Source organism: Aplidium turbinatum, chromosome 3, assembly GCF_918807975.1.
Source record: "Aplidium turbinatum chromosome 3, kaAplTurb1.1, whole genome shotgun sequence".
Classification (NCBI taxonomy): domain Eukaryota; kingdom Metazoa; phylum Chordata; class Ascidiacea; order Aplousobranchia; family Polyclinidae; genus Aplidium; species Aplidium turbinatum.
Window position 1 is genome coordinate 30,806,882 of NC_137474.1, and position 18,552 is coordinate 30,825,433.

Below are 18,552 nucleotides of genomic sequence, written 5' to 3' on the forward strand. Positions count from 1 at the left end.
GTTATTATTTTTGGATTAAAGTTATATCGCCAAGCTAGAAAAAAATCGATCTTATAGTCTATAACTGATCTTGTGTTGTTATTGTGTGTGAATTTTGTCTTTTAAACTGAGTTTGTGACGTAACCGCACGTCTCAAGGCAAGTTCTTGCAATTTTAGTTAATCTACTCATCTAAAGATTTAATGCACTTAAAACAGTAAGTTTCATGTTTTGACGAGAGGGATTTTATTTTTTTACGACAATTAGCCTACTAAAAACTAACACTTCCAACGAAAAAAGAAAACACAAGAATAAAATAGTTGATCGTGAGGTGGTGCGAAAGACCTTGTTTCCGATGTAAAAGCGGCCTCGTATTGCGACACTTTCACAAACCACTTGCCAATTTCTTTCGCTTCGCTTCAAAGGAATCTATACTGTCTGTGTGCTTACATTTTAATTGTAAAATTCACTCGCGATTGCCGATTGCAGCAAAACAACAAGAGACTTGTTGCATGCATTTCATTGCATTGCAATTTGCAACTCTAAAAATTATTATGTTGTCAGGGCCGTCGCTGCAGGGGGCGTGCCCCCACCTTCACAACGACCTGTGCACATACACTTCAGGCACTGAAGAAGAACTGGTTTTAATTTTAGTTTCATTAACTAGGTGGCTAGTAAAAATATTACTTTTCATGGTCTTTCCACTTGTGTGTTGATTCGAAATAAAATTTATCGGCGATTAATTATTGGCGGTAATCAAATTTTGCCTTTGGCGATAACGATAAACGATAACTGAAAAAATAATTGAGCGATAACGATAAGCGATAAAAATTTATCGCCGATAATGCCCATCACTGATTATATCGATATAAGAGATTGATGTTTGGAGTTAGTTGTGCTCCGGAGATATACCAACGAGTAATGCAGCAAACGCTACAAGGCTGTGCAGGAGTCAAGAATATCCTTGATGACATTATCGTGTGCGGGTCGACTCAAGAAGAGCATGACCGAAGACTCGAGAAGGTACTTGAAAGAATTCAAGATAGTGGGTTCACGCTGAACAAAGAAAAGTGCGAATTCAACAAAGAAAAACTTGTATTTATGGGACATGTGCTGTCGTCTAAAGGAATTGACCCGGAAGATGCAAAAGTTAAAGCTGTTAAGCAAGCAAGAGCACCTGAAAATGCTGCTGAAGTAAGAAGTTTTTTAGGACAGGTGAATTATAATGCTAGATTTATATCTGATTTATAGCCACGGTGTCGGAACCGCTTCGTATGTTAACTCGTAAAAGTGTTGATTTTCATTGGGGTAAAGCTCAACAGCAATCTTTTGAAAAGCTAAAATCTTTATTGTGCAATTGTGTAACTTTGGGTTGTTATGACAAACATGCTAAAACTCAAGTAATTGCTGATGCTAGTCCTTATGGTTTAGCTGGAGTGCTGGTGCAAAACCTTTAACCGAAATTGAACGTAAATATTTGCAAACTGAAAAAGAAGCTTTAGCTATTGTGTGGGCATGCGAAAGATTTCATGTTTATTTGTATGGGAGCAGTTTTGATTTATTGACAGATCATAAATTGTTAAAATTCATTTTCACTCCCCGCTCCAAGCCGAATGCTAGAATTGATCGCTGGATTTTAAGATTAATGCCTTAGCTATCTATGAGATTAATGCCTTGTTGTGCGAATTATTTGTGTTTATTGTGTTTTTGCTTTTTGTGTCTTTCTTTTTCGCCAACAAAACAAAAAATAAACTGAACTGAACTTATCAGTATGAAGTGAAGTATATCCCAGGGAGGCAAAACATTGCCGATTGCTTATCTCGCTTATTTTCTTCAAAAGCGCTGTGCAAACACGGTGATGACACGCATGAGTATGTGAAATTTGTAGCAAAAGAAGCGACACCTATTGCCATGAGCACACGTGACATCGAGCGTGCAACAAACGCTGATTTTGAGTTGCGCAATGTCATGGATTGCATTCTTTCGAACGACTGGTGTGAACTTGAATGTAAATCTTATCCAGTGACGATCGGTGAGGGAAAGCAAGGAAAGCAGTGCTTACCTTAGCAAAAACTATGCAAAATATAATGACTGAATTCTAGGTTTAACTTATTATTTTTATCACGTCTATTTTAACTTGAAAATTACTGTATTCGTGACTAGAATTACTCGTAACGCTTGTGAGTAGTCTAAGTCCTCACCAAACCGCATGTCTTGCCTATAAATGCCAATTAACGCAAACGCTTATGTCAGAAACAATCACTGAGGCTCCAGGTAAGCAACTATCAAACTTGCTTTCCCAGATTCAAAAATGTCAAAAAATGCCTTCGTTTCAACCAATCCTCACCCGTTTTGCAAAACGTCACCAGCTGCTTAGCCAATCAGATGTGTTATGGTTATGATAGGTTAGTTGTGCTTTCCCAGTGACGTCAATGCGAACATTCGCTAGAACGACTAGACTAACTCGTCAGAATGGTATCTCGTCACGGTACACGCACAGCATCATAATGCCAAAAAGCTTGTTGCTGTTTTTTGATGTCTCCTCGCCATGTACTTTAGCCTACTGTACTAGCTTTCATAGTCATGCCTTTGCCCTTTTTACAGCGTTGATATAACGTTACTTCGCCAATGAACGTTCAGGTGCGGGTGCAATATTTAGTTTGTTAAGCTTCTATACGCAGAAGGCAAACTTATCCAGCTTTTTGTACAAATTGCTTGCGGTTGTAATGTTTAGGCCTAAGTGTTAGTTTTTGTAGTGTAGGCTTAACTGAATATCTGAGAATGAACATTCATGACGAATTAAACATTTAGACAACTATTATTCCATGTCTAATGTCTAAAACGTTTTCTGCCTAGACTGGATAAAGTGCAGGCCTTACTTATTAGAAGAAATGGTGTATTGAAAACGACAATAATAAAACGAAACAAACAGTTGCTTACCGAATTCTTACATTGAAAATTACTGTAATGTCCGCCATTTTTTACAATGTACCAATTACTCGCGTTTGTCAATGCTTTAGATATGGCGTGATGTGCATATGGATGTAGAAAACGAAGAAAATACAATTCAAATGATAAAAGGAGTAAATATTATTCCAAGATATTTACTAATCTCTCGGATCATGTGTTTGAATGCACCAATAATCATATTTTTACACTAGTCAAAACTGTGTCCAAATGTTATTTAAAAATTAGGTTTTACCGCATTGGTAAGAAAACCTGCAAGCAAATACAAGCTAAATTGGTTCGTAAAACGCTTAACAAAAATTCTGTCTTAACAAACGTCTGTAGACGTTGAATCAGTGTAAAAATGACAGATTTTGTTGTATGGCTTGGCTGTAACAGCGCAGCTTTCACGCAAATTTGAGACAGTAACAATGGCGAATGCCTTTTTTTAATTTCTTCAATCGAGATGCGCTGTCTAGTTGTTATAAGATGTTTATGGTTTTTTTAAAGTGCTTGCCTGAAACACATGGTACGGGAAACTGTGGTCCAATCAGACTGTGGTCCAATTATTCAGTTCAGTGTTGTCATAATTTTTTTCGAAAATAAAATGAAAACTTCGAAAACAAAAATGAACGGAGCACGTAAAAATTGCGAGATGAAACTACAGCCCTGATCAATTTTAAGAAGGCAGAGTATAGTTATATAGAGCCATAGTAGAACACTAAAAAAAACTAGCTGCTGCTAACAAACTTGAAAAACTGCAGCTAAATTTGCAAATTAGTGTTTTTTTTCCAGAATTAGTGATCCTCATAGTGATGCATGATTTAGAAAAACATTTCAAATTTTTTTTTTACTTATAGCAATAACGTAAAAAAATTGAGGGGTTACCGTAGTTCGCCCGCAAATAATGACGTTGGTCCAACGTTCTGTACAACTGCACACCAACATTGGAAAAACCGACTTCCTAATTCTAAGTTTTTTTGCATTTTCATTGTCCCATTACAATTGTAAAAGGAATACAATGAAGCAAACTTAAACAATTCTTCGAAGGTATCTTCAATTAAAATATTTCAAAAGTTGGCAAAACTACACTACCCTCAGCCAACCCGAACAACCGTCAGCCAACGTTGGGCCAAGGAAAAATGTTTACTGGGTAATAGCCAGATAGATTTCAAACAGATACTTCTGATCGGTGCTTAAGTCTTTGGGTTGCAGTATGTGCTCTAAATCACAAGGTATTTTGTCAAAATTTACCAGTGGTTGACAGTCACAGGTATGAACGGCTTTGCCGATAGGTCCTGCAAATCCATGGGGGCCAGTAATTGGACCATTTATCTTTTGAAAAAGATAACTGAGAGGAATCTCATTGGCATGCAAAAGGCAGATACACCATTATGGTTTACCTAGTGACTCTTCAATTAATCGAATGACTCCCTTCTTTACACCAGTATTGACGCCTGTTCAATTAGTAGGCTACCAATTACATTGAGTTCATTTGTATCTACCCCCCTTTTTTCTAAATAATCTAACAACTTTGAAGCTATTTCAGCCCCTGTCCCGTTAGCGAAATATTTTTTCCTACGAGATTTTTGTCTCATTTACATATTTTGGTAAAAGTTTGTATTAAAACCGTGTGGAATGCAACAGTTTCTCGTTGGCACGGTTGGTTCAGTGGTATCATCCTCCGCCTAGTAATCGTGAGAACGAGGGTTCGACGCCCGTCGAAGTCAAACTTTTTTTTTTCTTTAAATTAATTTTTGCGGTGCACAAGAGCTTTTCAAAAAAGTAGGGTTAGGGAAAGCTTATATTTTATTATCATTGCAGAATTTTATTGGCAAATAGTTATTTCGCAATCTGAATCAACCAATCTCTCAAACACTTTCGGTAAATCTTACTTTTAAAGTGACTAAAATAAATGAGACAAAAATCTCGTAGGAAAAAAAATTTCGCGTCCCGTTACTTGCAAAAACATGCCCGAAGTAAAATGATCCTGGTTCTGCTATAATTGTCTTGTGTTCCTCTGATATTATTTTACGATGAAATTTGCCATCAATCTCTTTTGCAACATTGTCTTATCTTTTCGGCCATCAAAATATAAACCTGTAATCTTTGTGCTGGCTTCACCTGACAAAAAAGCTGTGCGTTTCTTCATCCTTTCCTGCGAACTTTGCTTCTGTCGATCACCAGGAAGTTGCCGCCTTGAACATCAGCATGAACATAACTCGCTATGGCTTCTGATGCCCTATCTGAGACTCCATATCTGTCACAAATGGTTGCCATTGTTTGCAAAGATTTGGGGAAGACCTTTCTCTTCTTTGGACAGGAAGCATCTATATATGTACCACTATTGTTAGGACATTCTGTGTCACTGTTACTGTGATAAACCTGAGATGATGCAGACAACTAAGTTGCACAACTTCTTGTGGTCATTTCATAATGCTTTAACAATGTTCTTCTTTTGTTTCTTTTTTCTAGCTTTTGTGTTTCTGCTTTATCAATACTACTAATATAATCATTTGCCTGGTATTTCTTTGATTTATCAGAAATTCTACGACACATTGCAATATAGGCTAACTGAAAAACATGGCTTGAGTCAATTAATATGGACACGACTGTAACTATTTCTGGTATAAGATGAACACTTTTGAACAGGTCTGCAATACGCAATCATACGTAGCCTATACGTCTATAAAAAAATGAAAGTAGAAATAGCAGAAATGAAAAAAATGCAAAAAAACATAATTTGGCGGCCATATTGGATTTAGTGACGTCATAATTTGCTCACGCTGTCGTCATATGTATTTGTAGTGTTTTATGACATGAACGAGGAAAGCTTGTTGAAATATGATGAAAATTGGGCAAGTATTGGCAAAGTTATGGTGAATTTACTGTATTTTCAAGCAAAGTTGGCGGCCATCTTTGATTTGTGGATTGAGATTCATCAAGACATTATTATTTTTTTTTCACAAATGTGTTTTTCATGAACAAAAGCAACTTTTTAGGGGGCTATGTTTTTGAATTTCGCGAAAAAGTTATTTTCATTCCACCCTATTGGACAGGGTGGCCTTCACAGATTGATCGAGGCCGCGCCTTCTTTGTGTGTAATAAAAAGAGAATCGCTTTATTTGGTTGCTTTTGTTGAATTTTTGTACTGTAAAACGAGAAAGCGTAGCTTTGTGAAGCCAAAACTGGACGCGTCATATCTTAATAGTGCATGTATGGCGATGTGGAACATTATGATGTGGTACCCTAACCCCTAAATTTATACCGCCCAGGTCCAAAATCATTCCTCAAACCTCCCTGTCAACGCTACTGCTGTTATAACAGCAGACAAAACAAGTCACATTGAAAAGATTTATTCAGCAGAAGTCATGTCAATCCGCTTTATAATTATAGTCTGTTGGGCGTTGAGGCCAACACCCAACAGACCTTCCGAGTTCATTGTTTGTTGATTCACTTCTACGAACCAGCTTCCTAGTCATTGCTGACAAAAGAATGAATTTTGTTGCGCTTAACTTTGGCATTGCTGAAGGTCTTGAGTACAATATTTCAAACACTGTAAAGATTTAACATACATGACGTATCTCGTGTCAGAAGCACTTAAAAAATTCGTATTGTAAAAACGGCGGCAACGAACAACAGAGCGGATACGTTTTATTCAGTAAAAGCGACAGGACTGGCGTCCATATAAAATGGAGGAATCAATTTTTCGACAAGAACAATTTTGCAGTTAAAGGTTTGAAATATTGACAACCAATATAGTCTTCCTCATGCTAGTTTCTGGCAATGGATTATTTCCGCAACAAATCGGAGGCCGATTACAATTATTCTGAAGTGCGACAACGTAGCCTACATTTTTGGTTGCATTCATCAACAGATTGTTGAAATATCGTATGAAGCTTTCGAAGAGTGTAAAAACTGTCAATTTGCATTAGGCTATTACAAATTGAATACGCTACATAAAGTAAGGGGTGAAAAAAGCAAGACATGACGTCGTATTAGAATAGCTACAAATGTGTCTCTGGTGGCTTGATAGCATCAGAGTATTTCCGCCAACGAAACAGTATCAACAGATGAAAACACGGTAACCATTACCAAGTCATTTTTGAAGTAACGATCTTTTGTGTTCAAGTATAAAAGGCCAAATGGATAGTAGCCTAAGTTTCATTATGGCCATTTAACAAAACCAGACATCTTCGACAAGGTCCCTTTGCAGTTATAAACAATTTACACTGGATTTCAAAACTAAAAGCGTGAATTTTGGTAAATTTGACGCGAGGTTTGTCATGAGGATAAAACTTGATGCTGTGGTAAGCAGCGGTGGACGCAGAATTTTGCAATGAGGGGCTCCATTTGATTCAATTTGACAAAGAGTAGTACCACTAATATTTTTTAGCTTGCGAGAGTTTAAAAAAGTTTGGAAGGGGGGACATGGTCCATTGGTCCAATGCCCCCACATGCTGACACCATCCTTGCTGAGCAACGCGCGTGTCAACTAAAATAAACAGCAAAGTGTGACATTAAATATTGACGCCTGTTTGTATCTCGTGGTCTTTCATCGCAGTTTTTTTGCTCAAACAGCAAGAGCGAATCGAGTCAACAGGTAGCAACGTCATCTTTGTTCCATTCTGACTTTTGGTGGCTTGAAGGACTTCATTGGCTTGGTCCCTTTCCTCTTTTTACCTGTCTTGAAATTTTGCCAACTGTTGATGCGGCCCTCTCTGCTCTCCTGCAAAGGTTGGTTAGAATTGAAAAACAACATCACAACAGTTAAGCATCTTAGGTGAAGAATGAGGCGGACAACGTCGGACTGAAGGATGCGATCGACAAAATGAGATAGAAACTAAAAGTGAAGGCAAAGCTACAAGGAATGAATCGGCCATCACTACTAGTGGAGACAACACCGAATTTGAACGATGATGATGCGATTGAAAAGGTGGTTATTTTAGCACGATGAAATTTCGGTACAAAAAAAATTAAAGGTTTCATCTATCTCTGTTACATAAATTTCGAACACAAAGGTGGACGGATACATATACGATCAAACACACATAATAAGTTATTTCCCATTGCATGCTAACAACATCACCAAAACATTACGCTGACTGCGGAAAGTGGGTTCATATTGCACATTCATAGGCTCACCTCGTGGTTTGCAAGCTACATTTTAAAAGGATTCCCGCTAGTGCGCTGTATTGTAATCACCGCGTAGTGCAGTCAATGAACTTTACAATATCAATGGATCAACAACTTGCTTGTTGATTTTAGAATTTGGACAATTTGCTGCATTTTGATCGCCCGAATAATGCGTGCGGTTGAAATTATCAATGAAAAGTGAAAGCAATGCAATCATTAAAACGTTGATGATTATCATGAATAACAGAATAATCATGAATTATAACCGTCACTTCAATAGCAATCGCGTAACAAACCTCGTAATTCTTGTTCCATTCCTTCTGCAGTTTATTTTTTTCTTCGATTTCAATCTCTGCTTGCCTCTGTCGCTTCCGTTCGTTCATCTCTCTCATCTCCATCTCCTTTCTGACAAGGGCCAAGTCGGCAAACAGCTTGCAAGTCTCCTTGTGAAGTTCTATGGCGTACTGAAAACATCAACCACTCAATTGAAAACGCTAAAAGGACCAAATTCGTTAAGGTAGAGATGGGTTAAACTTCCAGAAAACTTAAAATATAAATCATTCTACAACACAGAGATTCAGTTTTAATTTTCTCGCTATTCTATAGCAAAGCCACTATGATAAAAATGATAAATCGTTGAGCAATATTTAAAAGCATGGTTTCTCCACTTACAAAGTCAGGATCGTCTTCAGGAATTTCAACGGGTTTTCCTTCCTTTTTAAGCTTCTTCCTTTTACTTTTCAACTTCGTTTCAAGGCGATTCTGTGCATCTTCCACTACTCCCAAGCACTCGGTACGTTCCTTTTCATCATTAAGGGTTTCCCAGGATTTCTTAACAGCTGAAAATACAATACATAAACCATAGCGGGCTGTGTAAGACTTTGCAAGGTATCAGTAACCATGACATCACGGTTCAACCTGCTAAATTAGGTACTTTTATAATAATAATGTACTCATTGCAGATGATTAAATCCAGGGCAATCACAACAAAAGTGGGATTGTAAAGTGAAATATCTGGAGATTTACTTAATGCCATGAGAAATAACCTAATTCAAACAAAAAATGTTATTGATTAAAATAACCCTTTTCTGGAAAATGGATAGAAGTAGGGATGTACCGGAAAAAAAAGCATTGAATTGGTATAATTTGTTTGTAAAGAATCACTATCTCTTTTTAAAGATTCAATCAATACAATCTCAACTACTGCATTGTTGTTTAATAGTAGTGTTATTACAGTTACACAGTAGGCCGTTACTACTATAACGAAAGAAACAACATTGAATTTCTGTATTGAAAATGCATTGCATTGCTGTCAAACATAGTAATTCGTATAATCAGCAATAAAAGGCCACCATGAATAAGAACTGGATATAAAGGGTAGAAACAGACATTATAATAGGGGTTTCTAGGGCGCAAACTCTCCAAATAACCTATCATAATTGAGTATAAGATATAAAATTAAAACGAAGTCCTTTCTGTGGTCATGTACAAAAACTATTCGACAAGCAATTTTCGACCTAAGGGCGCGCGTCGTTTGGTTGAAGATATTGCCAGGCTTGATCAGACTACCCAGGCAGAAAAATGTAGAATACAACCTTATGAGTCATGACGCAATCATGAATGACGCGATCCCCTTTGACGCAAGATTCGAATGCCGCAAGACACGAATGACGAGAAGCCAGACTTGCACTTAACCCTAACCCTAGAGTTTCCCAAACGTGTCTAATATTTTTTCAAACGTGTCCACAAAGTGGTACCTTCATCTTTATTTTGTTATGTGCAAAAAGCTTCACTTGTCATATTGCATCCTTTTATCGCATTGTGTGTCAAAAATATTTCATTTTTTCAAGTCTCGCGTCAAGCATGTCTTGCGGCATTTAAGTCTATCCCTGATTCAGTTATTCAGGTGTTGAGGCATTCGGGTCTTACGTCATAGGGATCACGTCATTCGTGGCCGCGGTTGTGTATCCGAAAAATTGTATGACTTTGCATCACTTGTACATCGCTAGACGTTTAAAACAAATATATTTGGTGGTTTTTAGTGGGCTGGTTCTATCAGTTTGTGATTAATTTTAAGCTTTGGTTGTAATAAACTCATCAAGCTCAAAGATACCATGGCAGAGTAAGTAGGACATGAACTACCACAGTAATAACCACTTGATCCTGACAAGTCAAAGAACATGTGTTAGTGGAAAAATTAACATAACCTGAAAACAATGCATCAGTTTCATACCATCAAAGGCTTTTTTAGCTCTTTCTTCATCATCAGCATTTTTGTCTGGGTGAACTAAAATTGAAAGTTTTCGAAACTTTGATTTCACATCACTTTGTGGAGTATCTGGAGTCACCTGCAATAAAATGACACGCAATTATACTTATTTGACGCAGCTGCTTAATCCATATGTTTTACCGACATAATGGAATAGAATAAAGTGCCAACAAACACAGTAGGCTGTTACTACTATAATGAAAGAAACAACATTGAATTTCTGTATTGAAAATGCATTGCATTGCTGTCCATTGTCCAACATAGTAATCCGTATAATCAGCATAAAAGAAGTAAAATATTCAATCAGCAGGCCATGTTGAAAAGCCATTTCACTTTCCACAAAAATATAGTCTAAGAACAAACAAGTTACTTTAGGAACCAACAAAGTGATCATGTCTAAATGTGTCTTGTTAACATCAACATTGAAAATCTTATATATAAATATATTATACATCCAGGTCTGAAAACAACACTTGAAATTAACAAATGTAATCACTGAAAATTCTTCTCATCATGCTGATTAGCCTATGATTTAAATGCATACAATTAATTTTGAAAGTCAAACTTTTTTATGCAGCTTGTAGATAGAATAACATTTATGTTTAAGCTTTCATCACATAAATGACGTTGGCATAAAACTTTGAAAACTATTCAAATATGTATCAGTCGCAGCATCATGATAACATCAAACTTTGATATTAAGAAGAAAGTATATGATTTTATCATTTAAGTTACATTCATTCTTATTTCAGTTCTATTCATTCATGTATCCAAGCTTTTAATCAAAATTATGAATGTAACAAGAAATCTGACCTGCAAGACATCGAATGGATTAAGATTGAAGTATTTGGAACCAGGGCGATTGAGCCTGTCAATTTGTTGCTTGGAAGTCAAAACAGAATCAGCTTTTTCAATTTGCTTGACCTGAAAACATTAAAGGGATACTAAAGGAAAAACCTGACTTGGCGATTGTACACGTTCTTTGTGTTTAACATGCTACCATAATACGATTTTCAATAAAATTTTGCCCCATTGCGGTCTGATCAGCATTCCGTACATGCTTTTGTCAGAGCTTTCAAAACGGAAATGGGCATGAGCAGCAAAGCGTGCAACTGTACAGTCTACATCACTATAGACTAGCAATCAGCTGATCGAGCAATAGTTGTTACTGCAGGCGATTTAACTGTAGGCTATGTGTGGTATGTATGTATATCAAAGCATCAGATTTCAACACCAAAACATCAGACAGTTTGCTCAAAACATCAGATCTGATATTAAAACATCAGATGTGGTAACATGGCTTTTGTAATTGCTGTCAATAGTGACGTATTCTCGAGTAGTCTTTCCACTTTTTGGTCATTTTGTAAAAATTGAAATAAATGAAACATTGGACTTTGGGCCTTGCCAGTGCCATTGAAAACATTTTTTTTTTCGGTAATTTTTCTTGAAATGTATTCTTGAATGTTCAGTTTACGCATTTTAATGCTTAATTCCCGTTTAAAAATTTCATTTAGTATGCCTTTAAGTTTGGTACATTACACTACTTTTAAACTACCGGTACTGGAAAATAAAATTTAACGATTACAAATTCCAAAATAAAATAGGACATGGCTATATTTACTGCACTGGTGTTGCCAGATAACAAATTATGCTCTAATTTGAGAAATGATTAAAACAATTAAAAACTTGTGATTTGGAAAATTTGAAGTCCTCGGCAGAAAATAAAAACCCTAACTCTCACTGTAAACTTAACCTCAATCCTGGAAATCTCTGCCACGAGACACTGCTTTTTGATCACAAACATGGCAACCAATGAGTAAACATAGCCACTTTAAATAAAATAATATTATTATAAGGGTCATTCCATGCCAAATGAGCAAATGGGTTACACCACATGTCATAGATTTTATTGAACTTTGACATATGTACTTGTAGATGTCATTGTCAAAGAAGCATGAAGAATGCAAAAAAAATTTTGGAAAATTTTAAATATTAGTAGAGTTATGGTCATTAGAAAAATGACCATTTTTGCCTGTTCCGCTTCAGTGATTTTGCCCATCTTCTTACTATATTTCTAATTTCTTAACCTACGATCAAACAAAATGGCTGAAAATTGCTAGACAGACGTTTTAAGACCCAAGGAATCCAAAAATGTAAATTAAAAGGTTGACAGAGAACTTCTTGATATGATTACAAAGGTTTCAATTGGATACATGCATTTTTCGAAAGCCAAACTTTGGGGGCCTATAAAACAAATGGGTATAAAAATTAAGAACTGAAATTCACATGTTTTTATACTTATACCCAGCGGCGCAACTAGAAAAAATCAAAGGGGGTCGGCAACAAGAGAGAAAACTAACAATTATTTGCAGAAGCTATTGTGGATATATCACAGTTAGATTGTTAGAATATTAGCCTAGTGTAATTTGACAGCGCAATGATCCAATTCTGTGACGTGCGAAGCGACCGTTTTCGCTCTGTCCGCGCTTGTTACTCTCTCAAAAAAGTTTTCCGCGCTTTCGAAAGTAGACAGCAAATTGTTTGCTCTCCAAGCCGACATTTTAAAAAGTAGTCCACACAAGCTTAGGGCCTGGATACACGTCAAGATTGTAAAGAAAATTTAATTGCCGTCTTTTTGATATGAAAATTATAAAATTGGTTTAAGAATGTGTGAAGTTGCGACCATACGAAGATTACAAATCAGACTAGCCTAAAGCCAGCTGCAGTTTCGTTTTGTGGGTTAATAAGGTTGCATCCTAAGTAGGGATGCCCAAAGTAGAATTTCAAATACTTAAGATTCGAATCCATCCAGAATCGAATCTAAAAACCGCTTTTTATCAGGTAATTGGATTCGGAAATAATACGGAGAAAGGAAAAAAATTATAAAAAAAAATTGAAAAAATGCTCCGCCGTCCGCAAAACGCCTGCAAGTCACGTGCGTCGTGCATGCCAATCCGTTTCTGCATGTGATCAACAGAGGTCCCTTACGTGTGTGCGCGTGCGCGTGTTGTTTTGAGAGAACAAAGGAAAGAAGAAGAAAACGATTGAACCTGAGAATGAGAACTTGTTAAAATGATGGCTTTGTAAAGCTTCTTTTTCATGCCATTGCAAGCATAAAGCTGAGCCGGTATCCCAAGCCATTTTGTTTTTATGACATCATATTGCGTGAATAAATGACGGTCTGTTAATATTTTGTATTGCGGTTTATGCGACTTGAGCGTGAAACAAGTTTGGTATGCATAGGACGTAGCTTGAACGAACACACGTTAGGTAGTACGTAAGTCTCAGTCTAGTTAGTCGTCTCTCTTCTTGCAGTTGCAAATCTTAAAGGGGGCTGTCATGCCGACTAAACAGCCCCCTAGTTGCGCCCCTGCTTATACCAATACTCTTTCATGTCAAATAAAAAATATGAATTAATTTTGATAACTATATAAAAGCTAGATTTTCTGACTTGCAAATTTTGTACTTTTTTTACACTCATTGTTCAAGATTTTTGTCTATGACATTATTGCTTGTTGATGACATCACAATTCACATATTGCTATGTAAAGTAGTTTCACCCTATCTGTTTGGACGAGTCCTGTCTTTGTCATGAGTTACCAGGGGGGGGGGGGACTTGTATACCAGCTCCGAGAATTGTACACCTGCACCTAATTTTTTATATGGTTTACGCACAAAAAGAACACTAAGATAGTACTCCAGCGGTAATTTATGTTCACTAAGCCTACAAAGTTAAAAATATACACGGAATGGGTGCATATCAGTCAGGGTTGTCTGTATTTTACCTGACCCAAAAAAAAACGGCTCGATTTAACCTCCTTTAACACTTTGCTCCTCAAAGGGAGGCCAGATTTGGCTCCCCCCTCATATTTCTTTTAATTATTTGAAGCACAGTAACGCCATGCACTTGGTTTTTCTTGACTTTTCCTAAAATTGCCAGGCGGATCTGATGATATTAAATTTGATGCTAAAAGTTGTGTAGTTTTCTTGTAAATTCAAGATTTTAGTGAATTTTTGCTATTTCTAGCTAACTTCCAGCAAAGCGTGAAATGGATTACATTGCGATAACAAGCCATAAGCTCATAATTGCTTCGTGCATCGATATGCGAGAGCAGAGAGAAGCATCCTCTTGCTTTCCTTTGTTTGGTTTGACCTCAATAATACATAGCGCGTTATTTCTTATGCTACAAAGAAAAGCCAGTGATCGCAAAGCTGTTAATTAGAAACAATAATAGCAAACGTTTTTTGCGTTATCAGCTCTACAAAGAAGAATAGCAATCCACGATCAAAATAGTAGGCTATGGAGGCCACAAACTGTTCAAAACAGTTGTTTCAAGCAGATAATATTCATTGACGAATAAAAAACGTTACAATAAGAAATCTTCTCTTGGGTAAAGACACGAAAACCTGGTTTCGAAATAAACGTTCTCTGGAAATGCTCCCATTGACAAAACTTGCAATTGAGGAAATGTATCACTGCAAATGCTTTTGGGAGAAGCCGGAGAAATAGCGTTTTTGCAAACAGTAATTGTGAGATAGGCTCCATTTACACGTAGCAGCTAACTCGATGGCGTCCCTTCCCTGCTTTATGTCGCCTACTTGTTGTTATGTCCTGTATTTTTGTTTCACAGTGCATTGTGTTGTGTTCCAAAGAGCGCAAAATAAAGATGATAATGTCTCATCTACATTACAAAATATTTTGTAATGTACAAACAAAATGTACAATGTACACAATGTATATACATTACAAAATATTTTGTAAGTGGTTAGCGCGTGGTGGCGCGCCGTGGCCGAGTGGTTAGCGCGTTGGGCTCACAGTCGAAAGCCTGCATGTTCGACTCCAGCCACCCGCACTTGTTGTTGTTTCTCTGGGCAAGAAACTTTACGATAATTGCCTCTACCCAGTGATCGATTTCGAGTAATGGGTAGTACCAAATTTAAGTCATAAGTAAAGTAGACAACCGAAAACAGACATTGCCGTCGGCTGCAGCGTGGGTCAGGTGTACGTCGGAAGGCGCACACCGATGCATAGCGCTCAAGTCCGCTTTCCCGCAATGCAGGATAAAGATAAACAAACAAACAAACAATAACTACGTAAACTGACAATTTTCTTTTACAAACGTTTTACGTCTAATAGTAAATTTTCCCCTAACAATTTTTTGTGAAGCGCTTGCAAACCACGGTTTTGTAAAATAATTCATCATTATTATTTTTTACTTCTCGGATATTGTAAAACGTCATCAGCAAAATCACAAAAAAATTTTTCATTACTTCAATGTAGTAGGCCTAAGAATTTTTTATAGAATTGTAGCCATGTTGTTTCAACAAAAAAGCCATTTTTTGGCAATATAAAGTTATAGAAAATAATTTGCAATCATGCAAATGGTTGGAAAGAATCTAGGAAGTCTTCTTACACTTGGCACAAAGTGATTATGTTTATTGTATCTCTGCAAAATGTTTTACGACAAACTTTGAAGCTTCGTTATAATCATTTTTATCTTTGAAGTCAAAAGTTAATTTCTTTTTGGCCAGAAACATAATCACTACCTTGCTGATGTTGTCACCTTTACGCATATTTTTTGTGCTTCAAACAATAAGGACCCAGTCAGCAATCCAGTCTATTTACATTGATTCAACATTTGTAAACGTTAAATTTATGTAGATTTGCTGACTGTGGGTTATTTCACATTTCATTTGTTTACGCATGTTCCTCAATTCGCTGTTTCATTGTTTCGACGCTGGCGGACTAAAAATGTATTTTCAAATTGATTGACGCAATCTTCAATAAAAAGTGGGCTTCGAACTTAGCTTTGTTGATGTAAATGCTGTATTTTTTGTGGATGTAATTTATGAGTCATGTTTATAAACACCCGTAAGCGAAATGACTTATGATGGAGCCTGCATGATATTTGTGATGCGACTTGACACAAATCCACAATTTCAAAAGCACCTAATTTGAACTTAGAAATTTCAGATAATTTCAACAACTTGTTCAATTGTCTTCTCTCTACTAAAAATATTCATACTACAAACTCAATTGTAGACCTAAAATACACAAACGAAGATGTAAACAGCTATTCAAGCAGGCTAAGGTGTTACTTATGAGAAATTTGATTCCATAGAACTAGAAGCTACCCATGAGTTTCGGAATGCATTAGTTGAGGACAAAAATGTAAGACAACAAACGCAGTTTTGTTTTTTTTCAAATTCGTGTAACAATATTACTCTGATTGTAACTATTTTAGAATCAGTGAGTAGCTTACAATAAGATTTGCTCGCAAATCTTTATCAATGCAATGATTCGGCACACCGCACACACACTTCGTACAGTCGATTGAGCTCTTTGTTATTCAGAACTTTGCATGAAATCGGATTAGCATGGTAATTAAATAGCGGCAAGATAAATCAAAATTGTCGTTTTTGAGTACCTTTGCAAAAATTGAAATATCAAGTTTAACATATAAAATTTTTAAATAATGACTTTTCAAACTTATAGACAAATGATTTGTTTTCACACCAGTGCAACTTCTGTTGAAATAGCACCAGCGGATAACACGTAACAGCTGATTGAATTTGATCCAAAAACGGCCCCCCCTTGAGCAGTTAACTTCCAAAAAAACATTGAAAAGCAAAGGGTTAAAAACCAAAACAAAGAATAGAAAAAACCCAGAGCATCATATTTGTCCAGTTTTTATTAAAAAATCGATCGTACGCCACTAGTGCATGGTAGTGATGGAACAACCTCCGGCTCTGGCCAAACTCCGGCCACTTTTTTCAACTGTGCCAGCTGTGTATATGGCTTTGGTTAAGTTCATGACCTTGGATAAATGTAATTTTATGTCTTATTGTAGTATTGCAATAATGCAAGAATACACAACTAGATACATTGGCTGTAACATATTGTATTGGTGTTAAATGATTGATTGTGATTGATTGAATCTTTATCTTCGGATTGGGAAAGCTTCTTGCAGAGCTTAATCCTGGCAGTTTTGCATACTTGTAGAGGCTTTGAATCACTGACGCAGGCCCGGTCACCGAGATTGACAGAGTGAAGTTTCCGATTGTTGAAGTCTTGTTGCCGGGGAATTATTCCATCCACTATGTGCCGCTGAATGGAGAGCAGTCCTTGACGTGCGTTGCTCAAGCGCACACCCCCGAGCCGAGAGTCGAACCAGCGCGGCTTGATTTTGAAGCTTCTTCGTTCCAGAAGTTGTAAAAGATAAAAGGTAAATGTACCACAAAAAAAGCCTCAACCAAGACGACCAAATGGAAACCAAGCAGATGGACACCAACACCTGTGACATCACAAAAAAGCAAAATGCAGTAAAGATAGGGTAGCCTGTAGAAATCAATGGTGTTGGTATCAATCTGCTTGGTTTCCATTTGGATGTCTTGGTTGACGCTTTTGTGGTAACCGATGAAGGTGGCCCTTCGTAATCCTGATGGGTTTTTTTACAGATTAAATTAAGGTTATAATATTTTTATAGGTAGTACCAATTTGTTGCTTTTGCATCTTTTTCAAGACCTTCTGATAATCACCCTTTTAGGGTGAATCCGGCTGTAGAGATTTTAAAGAAAAGTAGCCTAGCGTACATAACTATGTTTGATGTAATACGCTCTGGTCTGGCTTGGCATTGAGCACTTTTTGTAGTATTAATAGTATATATTTGTTACTATATATATGAGGTAGATGTTGTTACGAAAGCTCCAACCTCCGGCCTTTGTTAACAATCTCTGGCTGGAACATCCTGTCTTAGGCCAAAATCATGCCTAGGTGCATTACTAGTGCATAATACAATAAAATCAAAAAGTAAACTACCTCACTCATATAAGTCGCAAATACATCATCTTGGCTAGTTGATGAAGCTGAAGACGATGCCATGACAAATGAACAGGATGCAGGATGTTATGTTTACCAGATCAAACAAATAAATCTTCTCTTCAAAATAACTGTCCACATAAAAATTTCTAAAAGGTTACTTTCAACATGTAAGCTTGCAAACTAAAGTAAAAATCAATGTTAATAACCCAACACAACATTTATCAAAAAAATTGGAGCTGGTATACAAGTCTCTCCCCCCCCCCCCCTGGTAACTCATGACAAAGACAGGACTCGACCAAACATGGTGAAACTACTTTACCTTTGCTTTACTGTTTACACACTTCAATCCACATGTTTTGGTCAATTCCTCTTTGTCATTAGTTACCAGGGGGGGGGGGGGG

At 36.8% G+C, this 18,552-nt stretch overlaps 1 protein-coding gene across 1 annotated transcript; it reads right to left on the minus strand.

Annotated features, from left to right (window-relative positions):
* Positions 1–6,264: 6,264 nt before the first annotated feature.
* Positions 6,265–18,327, minus strand: LOC145766420 (dnaJ homolog subfamily C member 8-like). Its single transcript, XM_082578128.1, has 6 exons — positions 18,149–18,327; positions 11,143–11,253; positions 10,294–10,408; positions 8,733–8,899; positions 8,357–8,524; positions 6,265–7,653 (listed from the first exon to the last, which is right to left on the minus strand). The coding sequence occupies exons 1-6, from the start codon at positions 18,209–18,211 to the stop codon at positions 7,537–7,539; spliced, it is 741 nt and encodes a 246-aa protein (XP_082434254.1). The 5' UTR covers positions 18,212–18,327; the 3' UTR covers positions 6,265–7,536.
* Positions 18,328–18,552: the final 225 nt, after the last annotated feature.